A 10,925-nucleotide genomic window follows, 5' to 3' on the forward strand; every position below is an offset into this window, starting at 1 on the left:
ATTAAAATGCTTGGCATAGATCTAGACCTTTGTAGGCATTCAGTAAATATTATTTTCACTCTTAAAGAAACAATTCACATTTCATTTCACTTCTCGTCTGAGGTACCATGAAGATAATATCACCCTTGTATCATAAATCACTTGAATTACACACTTTTGATCACTAAAGTTTAAGAGTAAAAAGTATAAATATGAAGAAATTTCACGTTAGGTCATGGTAAGGAAAGATGCTTATGTCAGGATTTATCATTTCTAGTGACCAGCGCCTGGCAGATTGCTGATTTATTAGATTTATTTATTATTTCCATTGTTTCCTTCCCAATAAACAGATGACTCCTATTTGCATAACTGATTGTGGAGTAACCTCTGAGCTTTATTAACTAGAATTCTGTTTTCCAAAGTGTAGCCCAAACAACTTTTTCTTAGCAAAATATAGGACCACATTCGAACCATTAGGACTAAAATGACATCTCTCATGACAGAAGAGAACTCAGGCCACTGCCTTTTCATGGCTTTCTCTAATACCTTTTCTATTGAACTCTTGGTTACAATGCTGAGAATGACAAAACCCCTTAGTTATGGGAGGTGTACTAGCTGATTCAATAAGCCTTTATAAAGTTTTATTTTAGGCTATAGGGACAAAATTGTATTCATGCTACAAGCTAAGCAGGATTTATAAGGCAAATTTCAGTTCCCTCCAAAAAGGCAGTGCTTATTTATAGTAGACAAAAATATCTATTAGATAGCAGTGCCTCAAATGATTTTCATGAGCAATAGAATGTCTTTTATTGACAAAAGCCATAAAGATTAGAGCAGAATTATATCTTATTTTGTTCCAAAATAGAATCAAGAACGACAGTCTATCTGGTTAGCCATGATGGACTTTATTTTATTCTATCATCTAATGCTCACTTGTAGACCAGAGCAACCATCTCTTCTAACTCCACAAATCTTCTCTGGTTCTGCTAGACAACTTAGGGCTTGTTTAGATGGTTTAGAACAAGGCTTTCTGGCCCTAAGCCAAGACTGGCATCAAAAAGCTTGGCTAACACTTTATAGGGTGTGATGAACAGTTCAGAGCTCTCAAGCAACTTTTCACAGGTGATTTGAAATTTACTTGCAATTACATATGGCTAGTGGAGCTGCATTTGGAGAAGCCTAATCAGAATTTGTCTTCTATTTAGGAGATATAAAATGACCTCATTCATTGTGTCAGAATTCATCTTTACACCACAGAATGAACAATAACCTAAAATCAATGCCAATCCTCTGGATATGGCATATATACTTGAGAAAGTGTTCCGCAGAATGTTTTCTACGTTCCTTTCATCACACTGTGTTTTCTATTTCAGGGCCCACTCTTCCTAAGACCCATGTGAAAACAGCCTCCCTTGGGTTGGCTGGAAAAGCAAGATCCCCTTTGCTTCCTGTGTCTGTGCCAACAGCCCCTGAAGTGTCTGAGGAGAGCCACAAACCAACAGAGGATTCAACCAATGTAAGGACATCTTTAAAATTCATGCTTCGTCAAGGGAAGGATTGATTGGTGCTGTGTGATAGGATCTAAACCAATGAGTACTATTCATTCACCCCAGGCCATTGTTGTTCTTACTGTTTGTTCTTTTGTTTTCCTGTGCTTAAATATAAAGATGAAATAAAAGCTGTGAAAAAAATTATGTCAGAGACTTAGTTATGTAAAAAAGTTGATTCATAAGGACAGTTTTAGAAATACGACCAGATACATGGATATTTGTGTGCATATGTATATATGTGTGTGTATATAATGTATGTATTTCCTCTTCATATTTAAGTACAGGAAAACAGAAGAACGAACATGTGTGTGTGTGTGTGTGTGTGTGTGTATTTATTTCCAAGAATATATATATATATTTTCCAAGAATGCCAACGTATTTTCTCAGAGATATGATTAGAAAATATATATATATATATATATATATATATATATACACATACATATATATGTATGTATGTATTTCCTCATATATTATACCTTGGCATTCTTGGAAATGAATAATATGATATAGCTCTTCTTCTTTTTTTTTTTCTTTAAGAGACTTCATCTTACTGTGTGGTACAGGCTGGAGTGCAGTGGCTATTCACAGACACAATCATGGTACACTACAGCCCTGAACTCCTTAGCTCAAGCAGTTTTTCTGCCTCAGCTTCCCAAGTAGCTAAACTACAGGTGCACATTACTACAACAACTTACACAATTATTCTTTAAAATTAAAAAATATAGTGACAGAAAGCTCTATTATGAGGGGTTTTTTGAAGTTTTTATACATCTTATTGAAATCATACAATAGCCTAGAAATATAGGATTGCAAAGAAGAAAGAACAAAATAAAAAACCTGAAGGAGTTTAAGAAATATAAAAAGGAAATGACATATTTAGAAAACAAGAGGGGAAAGTTTAGTTATTTAATGACAGAAAAAGTTTTACTAAGCACATAAGCTACAGAGGGTTCCAATTAGAAAACTAAGAAGGAACATCAACGGAGAAAAGAAAAAAAATCAGAATTTTAAGAGAAGAAATGTTTATCCCAAAAATGCACGGTAAAGGAGATTTAAAAAGATGTCACCTAAAGGCACTATTTATAGTATAGTTGTTTCTGAATATAATTCAAGAGAAAACATTTAAAAGAAGCCTAAAGAATTAACATATCCAATACCTTGAAAAATCAGGGCACTTGAAGAGAAAAAAAGATGAAAAGAGCAGATTAAAATTCTATTTTGTTATTACATTTGGATCTTTTCCAAGCATATATTGTGAAATGAGAATGATCTGCCACCCTCCCAAATAGCTTCTGTTTTCCTCATGCATTGATGAAGTGTTCTGCAAAATTTGCAAATAATATATTGAAAAAGGAATTTTTAACAATATCGAGGAATAAGTAGGTCACATTTAATCAGTCCTCTGTAAGCAATGCAACTACCAGTTTTTTAAATAAAAAGTATACTTTTTTGATATCTGGCTGTTGTTAAAAACAAGGGATAATTTCATTTGAATTAAGAACAATACATTTTTATTGAGTAATTTTTTTTTCAGTACTACAAACAATAAAATATTTTAACTATATAGAGACCAAAGAAGCTGCTGAGTATGTGTAGTATCTGGGAATGTTTTGGCAGCTGAGTAATAAATACTTAACAATACTTCTCAAAGATTCTAATTTATAAGAATCTAATGCACTATTGTTAGAATATCGCTGTTTACTTCAATATCTGTTTAGTTTCAAGATTTGTGGCCACATTTCAAACTCCTAAATTTACATGAAGTATCTCATCTCCTGAGGAATCATGTCAGATAGGCCTATTTTTACATTATGGATTGACTCTAAAGAGTGACAGCCAAAGGTATAGTATTAAAAGCAATAAGAAACACATACTGAAGGACATACAGAAACAGGACAAATAATCTAGACAAGCACTTGCCTATGAAAATATAATGTGTAATTTTAAATTGACTAGAAGCCACATTAAAAGATGTAAAAATAAATAGGTGAAGTTAATACCTTTTATCTAACCCAATATTTCCGATATATTTTCACCTCAACATGCAATAAGTATTTACAATTGTCAGTAAGATATCTTACATTTCATTTGCACTGTTTCAAAACTGGTACATATTCTTCCATGTAAAACACATTTCATACCCAACCTAGACTAGGCACATTTTAAGAATCTAATAGTTACATGGGTTACTGTATTGTACAGTGAAATCTAGACAGTTCGAGAAGAACCATACAATGAAAACATTTTTGGAAGTGAATTACCTAGTAATCCCCTCACTTCAACTTATCTCAAATATATGTAAACAAGCCTTTTAGCCAAATTGGAAGCTTTTCAGTCCCCTATTAAGCCCTGAAGATTGGGTAGTGTGTGCCCAAATTATTCACTGGCATGCTGAGATGTCTATAGGAAACTCATACATTAATACCATACATTTTGCGCTGTTTTTTCAGTGGCTGGACTAGCTTTGTGCCTACTCCTTGACTGTGGCACTAAGGAATGTGTCTTGGCCTACATAGAGCTAGAAATCATGACTCAGGCCTCATTGGTCCAATCATTTAATCAATGGAATGCACTAGCCAAGAATAATAGAGCATCTGTATAAGTCAAAACAAATATGTTAAAGAAAGGAAAAAAAGAAAACTAACATTTATTGAACACTTACCACGAGGCAGCACTGACTTGTTGAATCCTCCTAATTACTCAAAAGGCAAGCTTGCTATTCTCATTTTACAAGTAAGGAGAGACTGACTAAAAAAAAAAAAATGTGCAAGTATATAAAAGGACTGGGATTCAAATCAGTGTCATATCTTGTTTCCCCATCTGGCTAACTCTCAAAACTACCTGGGAATTTTTCTTTTAATAAGGATTTCTGGGTCCTTCCCATACTTTCTGAAACAGAATCCTAAGGCAAGTGACCTGGTATTTGTGATAACTAATAATTTTATTACTTCTTATTGACATGGTAATAGCAACTTACAGCGAGTGAGTTTACAGAGTGAGTTAGTCACAGTTCACCAGGTGTTCTGCAGTTCAACCTCTTCTTTTATCCATCATTCAAATTGTGCCAAAGAGGATTGGCTCTGGTTTGGGGCATGAATTTTGTTTCCACACACAAACTAAAGTCATAATCCCCAGGCATTTCATTGGTCAAGGCAAAGCCCATTGAGTTCTTACATACAAAAAAATCTATCTATGTCATGACAAAGAGAAAAAATAATCTGTTCATATCTTGATGAGCTAATCATACCTAGTGAGCTAATGTATTGAATATCCATCATATGTCAGACCCCATCATGGGCACTAAACATGTCTCAGGAGGCTCAGAATAGCCTATGAAATAGATGTCATTATCATTTCATAGATGAAGAAAACTGTATCAGAGAGGTGCACTAACTTGTCTTAGACCACAAAGCTAGTAATTGGGAGAACTTGATTTGAAACCCAATCTTTTTGACTCTGAAACATCTTCCTTGTCCCAGATGGAGATGGAATGGGTGAAACAATATGCAATCCCTTCTTACCCACTTTTTAATTACCAGCCTCTTCATTCAATGGACATATTCCTAGGACAGCCCTGGCTGTGGGCCCCTAGGTCAGACTTGAGAATACTGAGGGTCTCAACTAGCTGTGGCCCCAGCCTTCATAAAAGAAATGGATCAATATTTGGTACTAACTCTTGGCTGTCATTCTCTTGATAGGTGTATGAACAGGATGATCTGAGTGAACAAATGGCAAGTTTGGAAGGACTCATGAAGCAGCTTAACGCCATCACAGGCTCAGCCTTCTAACACATATTTCCGAACAGATGAGGAGAATTTTCCGGGAACTTTGCAGCATACAAATTACCCATAAACAGCACACCTGTTTCCAAGAACTCTAACCAGTGTACAGGTCACCCATCAGGACCACTCAGTTAAGGAAGATCCTCAAGCAGTTCAGAAGGAATAAGCATTCCTTCTTTCATAGGCATCAGGAATTTTCAAATGACGACTATGAGGTCCCTAAACAAAAGCAAAGATGCATTTTCACTGCAATGTCAAAATGTAAGCTGCTAGAATAGTCCTGGGCCTTTGCCACTGCAGTGACCACACTGTCATAACTAATGCCTATGTTTTCCTTTGTCAAGGCCTGTTGTTTAATGTGTAGGTCTAGTCTTACAAAATGCAAGTGCATTATTTAAGCCTGTACCATACCATGGCAAACCAGTGCGAGCTCCCTATTTTATTTTCAACTTTAAGATACAAAGCACCCATGGGAATCTCTCATGCCATAGCACCAAAGGATTGGATGTTTTCCTTACAGCACAAAAAGTAAATAGTAGACAAAAGGCAGAGAATGCTTATGTTTGCAACTCAGTCATTCATCTTGCACAAGTGGTAGATATTAGTGAGTGGCTATAAAATTCACTCATTTTGGCAAGTATTTGTAAATCCACCCTTGGTTAACATTTATGTCTGGAGTCCAGGAACATAAAAATCTACAACTAGTGGTATTCTGCCAGCAGCAGTACATTTCCAGAAAAAGGATATAATATGCAATCTTCTCAGACACATAATAATTATATGATTAAGCTTGTAATAGGACACTTTTCAATTTGGGTGGTTTTTGTGCCATACCACACTGTGATGCAATTTCAAAGCTTCATGAAGGCCATCTTCCTAAGGAGTTTGACCAGAAGAATGCCCCCAACCCTTTACTCCATCCATTCCTGAGTTCTCCTTAGCAACTAACATTGGGTAAAATAGCTAGCTCCACATGTCACATAGTGCACTGGCCAATGTCACCTGTCTTCTTTCCCTGTAGAAATGGCATACTCCCTGAGAGCAAGCCCCAAGGAAGGGAAGGTATGTAAAAGGTAGGTCCTAACAGTACCTTCTCTTGAAGAATGCCAACTCTGCCTACAGGGTCAGTGTTGGTAAGCATTGGCCACTAGACCCTGTTGTTAAGGGAATCTTTTACACCATACCTGTGTCAGAGTCAGGGGGAAGCAGAGGGGTAGGTGCCACCTGACACTTCTGGCACATCATAAATCCAGCGGATACTTTTCAAAGCAGCATCTTAAACTGTGGACTATAGTTTTAAACTCCTATTGCCATGTTTATCTACAGCTTGGAACTAGCTTAAATTAAGAACATTTTGTGTGCAACATTTTAGTTTCTGAATTTTCAGCTGCATTTGGAGTTAATCCCTGTTTATGCAGCTGAATCGCCAAAAGGGAGCTAGTTTGCATATTTATCAGCTAGGTGACTTGAAAACCCAATGAGAGAGTTTCAGCTGAATTATTCCTTTCAGCTCTGCCTTTGATTTCAAGCTTGAGTAGGTCATAATTTTAAAAGAGCATGGAAGGGATAGGATCTTTACAACCTAATAGCTCCTTTTATTAGATGGGTAATTATATATGAATCTCCCTGAATAAAATATTTTGAGCAAAATGGCACTGTAACAGAAGTAATAATTCAGATTATTTTTTTACAGTTTTATGTCAGGAAGGAAATCTGATGTCAAAGAGAGGGCTGTTCAAATGGTTCATTAGAAAGTCTGGTCCATTTGTGAATTTGTTCCTTCAACAAGAGTGCTCATTCAGTTTACTCAGATTTTCTGGAAGTCTTTCTGAAGAGTTAGGTGACGTTATCCTATGGGACAGATTATTTTTGTTTAACATCTGGACATTTAGGAAGACAACCTTCTACTGACCTGGAAGAAAGTGTTTCCTAACATATTATTGAACTATTCAGAAATAATCGATTACTTCAAAAATGAAAATATTCAATGGGTTAGCCCAACATTCCCTAGGCCCTAAGAATTGCCTCCCCTTACTAATTCTAGCAACTATGGAAAATCCTCTTTGGGTACTTGACACCCATGAGGGTGATCTTGAGTGTTAAGTTTGGAATAGGTTGCAAATCTCAGATTTTAGGGATTAAGTCACACCTTCAATCTGTAAAATGTAGTTAAACAATTTTAAAAAACTATCATTTTCACAAACTTTTAGATCCTTCTAGTCAAAAACAATTATTTAGGGAATAAAAATTTAAAAATTCATTTAAAATTTGTTATTTGCCTTGAATGGAAGTCATATTTCTGCTGCGTGCTCTTGAAACTTTCTTCATTAAATTAAGATAAAGTGATTTATCTTAGAATCTATAACAGAATCAATTTAAACATCCTCAAAAACTCTAGTATCATTTACCTGGTAGTATTAATATACAATGACTTCACCACAACTTTTGTATACCTCTGTTCCCTTCACCCTCAAATGATTCATGTATGCGTGCAATTGCCCACCCAAGTTTTCAGGTAATTTATTAATTTCCCAGCCTCCTAATACCTTGACAAGAAGAAACCCATGAATACTGTGAGCTAGCCTCTGATTTCCTTCTGCTAAGTCTAGTTCATATTATGCAGGACTCTTTAAGCTCATAAATCTCTCTGATTTCCATTGGGTAATGGGAAGAACCAGCCAGCAGCTCTGCCACCAGAACTCATCTCTCCTTGAAAAGGAAGAAACTCATACTTGGCAGTGCATTCTCAGGCCTGCCTTGTATTGTGCTGAAATGTCAGGCATGATCCTTTTCTCAAAAAAAAAAAAATGTATTTTTCCTTGTATTTCACCCTAATAAGAAAGCTATTTTCTTTCCTCTGCAGAAATTTCTGCATTTGTTAAAATGACAAAAAGTAGATAGTTCAAATGTATAAAGAATATGTGGGTGATGCTCTAGCCAAAAGTTAAATATTTTGTAGTGAATTATCACCAGTAAAAAACCAGTCATACTTGCCTCTTTGAATAACAGAAATATAAGTTTATAAGCTTCAAGAATACTTAAATAATGAAACTTTACATTTGGGTATTATAAAATGCACACTCAATTGAATGATCTGAAAAAAATACCAAGCCAGTGATGTAAGTGGAGATTTATTAAGGATTCCTGTTGAATATATTCTTAGTTTCTTCAAAATAAGGATTATTCAAAATTAGGTGTATGTTCAGTCCCCTGCCTTGGTTCCAGCTACACAGAAAGAGACATCCAGCATTGGTGTGATGCTCCAGCCAACGTTCAGAAACTAAAAAGTTAGGTACTCATTGTCTTTTCCAATAAAGAATCTCTTAAGTACAGATATTTCTGGAAGCTGTTGCTATCTGTGCTTGAAGATGATTGCTGGTACTTATCCACCCTTTGGGTACTTCTATTGACTTTATTTAAATAATTATCTTACGGTTGTCTCCAAATGTAATACGGTATCTCGGATATGAGAGCTGGATTGTAATTACAACAAAAGGTTACCCCTAAAAATAACATCATCCCGTTTTAGATAAAATTATGTCCCAGAATTCTTATGGTTTCGGAATGTCCATTTCTAGTCAATGAAAGAAGGAAAAATAGAAAAATTATCTAGTTTCAGATGTGTTTAAAGAAAACAAAATCATTTGAACTTTAAAATAGATGCAGAGCAGGGTTACTTTCCCTTTCACTCAGCTCACTCCATGCAACCACAGGCAGTCCCACAGGCCAGAGGTTACTGTCCCAGCCTGCTCATAACCAAATACAATAAAGAGCCCACAACCTTCCGGAGATGCAAAAGCAATCATACACTCACGTCTACACTCTCTCTCCTTTTGTAAATCACATTCAAAGCAACATTTTACTCGTAATTTGCATTTCTCTGGTGACTTTCAGAAATCACTTTAGTATTGTACAGAAAAGCTTTACATTTGAGTCCAGTGTTTTAAATTTAATTGGATACTTTGGAAAATCAAGGATAGGTGTTTTGTATGCTATTCCATTCCACTGAAAAATATATGTACCCATGCCTCAATGTATCTTGCTAACTAAATACCTGTTGCCAAAAAGCACTGATTTGGAAAAGAAAATGCCTATTCCCTGGTCAGTGAGGTTATATAGGAGGCAAAATACCACTTCCATATCAGCAAATGAATATTGCTACCGATCTGGACTCTTCGTTGCTACTACTGCATAGTGTTCACATGGCAGACTTCCAGTTGCACTCTCTGAAGGACTTTTTTCTCTTGCGCTCAATAGACAGCCTTTGTACATTGTCATCCTATGATTTTTGTTGGTAGAAGAACAAGAGCAAAACTCTACAAGATGTCAAAAACACAGAGGCATGGGCCAAGGGATCTCACTGTATGCTGAACGTGTATTTTCAGATGCAAGAAAGGAATGTTGGAGAGGAGGAGAAATGCTGTTTTTTATTATTGTAGGGTAAATCTGACAATTCTGAACTTTGTGAATTGTCAGCTTGTTTGGGGGAAGGGTGGGTGGGTATGGGGCGTACTTTTTATAAGTAATATTTAATTTATTATTTAGAGTGGCTTCTTTTTGGATAATTTATGATAAAAAGGGAGATCTGGTCGGGATCTAGATATGGCTGTTAAAGCTGCAGTGTTCCATATCTCAGAGGGACCACTTTGGAAATGAACTGTCCATTGCTGAGTGTGAAGAGATGTCCAGTCCAGGCAAAGCCTTCACTGAAGTTCCATCATCTCCACCTTCTCCCTTTCTAGGGTAATTCAAAGATAACACCAAACCAGAAATAATGCTGAAAGCATTTTGCGATCAATGCTACTCATTCAAAGGGCTTTGCAACTCAAACAGATTGTTAGTGTGCTAGTGATAAGTTTATTTGGTAGAAATGGGTATACTACAGCTTTAACTAGCCTTAGTGAGAAAAGAAATTTTTTGTTGTTACAAAACACCTTTTTTTACAAAAAGGTATTTTGAACCTACAAAAAAATTTCTTTAAATTGTCAGATTCTAGCATTGTTAACCAAATTAGACTAGTGTTTGCAATATTTAAGTGTAAATCTTGTTCTACGAGAAAGGAAACTTGCTTACAGTTTAAAACAATGACTGTTTCTACACACGATCTTGTATACTACTACACAAGGAAAAGGGGGTTTTGTAATCACTGTAGAACAGTCTCATATTCATTTTTTATAGAAATGTTATTCCAATGGTGCATTTTTTGTTTAATAAATAAAGTTTTGATACAAAGTTTTTTCTTCATGTTATTTATAGTCAATGCTGTACTGCACACACAACCATAACCTTGCCTATCTGTATCCTTAGGATTCATTCTCTTACTCTGTTGGTGTTACTGTAAAGGAATACCTGAGTTGATTAATTGAATAAAGAGAAGAGGTTTAATTAGCTCCTGGTTCTGCAGACCATATAAAAGTGTGGTGCCAGCATCTGCTCCTGGTGAGGCCTCAGTCGGCTTTCACTTATGGCAGAAATCCACATGTGCAGAGATCATATGGCGAGAGAAGAAGCAAGAGAGAAGTGGGAGGTGCCAGACTCTTTTAAGCAATGAGTTCCCTTGGGAACTAATAGAATAAGAACTAACTCATTATCATGTGCCCTGCACCACATC

At 35.9% G+C, this 10,925-nt stretch overlaps 1 protein-coding gene across 5 annotated transcripts in view; it reads left to right on the forward strand.

The window, feature by feature from the left end:
* The window catches only part of DCC (DCC netrin 1 receptor), a 1,205,330-nt gene extending 1,194,784 nt beyond the window's left edge, over positions 1-10,546 (forward strand). For 3 of the 5 annotated variants that reach the window (XM_035271116.3, XM_008979835.5, XM_035271117.3), the window contains exons 28-29: positions 1,353-1,495; positions 5,231-7,289. In XM_035271116.3, coding sequence (XP_035127007.2) covers positions 1,353-1,495; positions 5,231-5,320 — 233 coding nt within the window. In that variant the 3' untranslated portion in view covers positions 5,321-7,289. Of the gene's footprint in view, positions 1-1,352; positions 1,496-5,230 lie in introns of all 5 variants that reach the window. The other 2 variants (XM_002757246.7, XM_008979838.5) reach the window with 2 other exon arrangements.
* Positions 10,547-10,925: the final 379 nt, after the last annotated feature.

The sequence above is a fragment of the Callithrix jacchus genome, chromosome 13 (assembly GCF_049354715.1).
Source record: "Callithrix jacchus isolate 240 chromosome 13, calJac240_pri, whole genome shotgun sequence".
Lineage (NCBI taxonomy): Eukaryota > Metazoa > Chordata > Mammalia > Primates > Cebidae > Callithrix > Callithrix jacchus.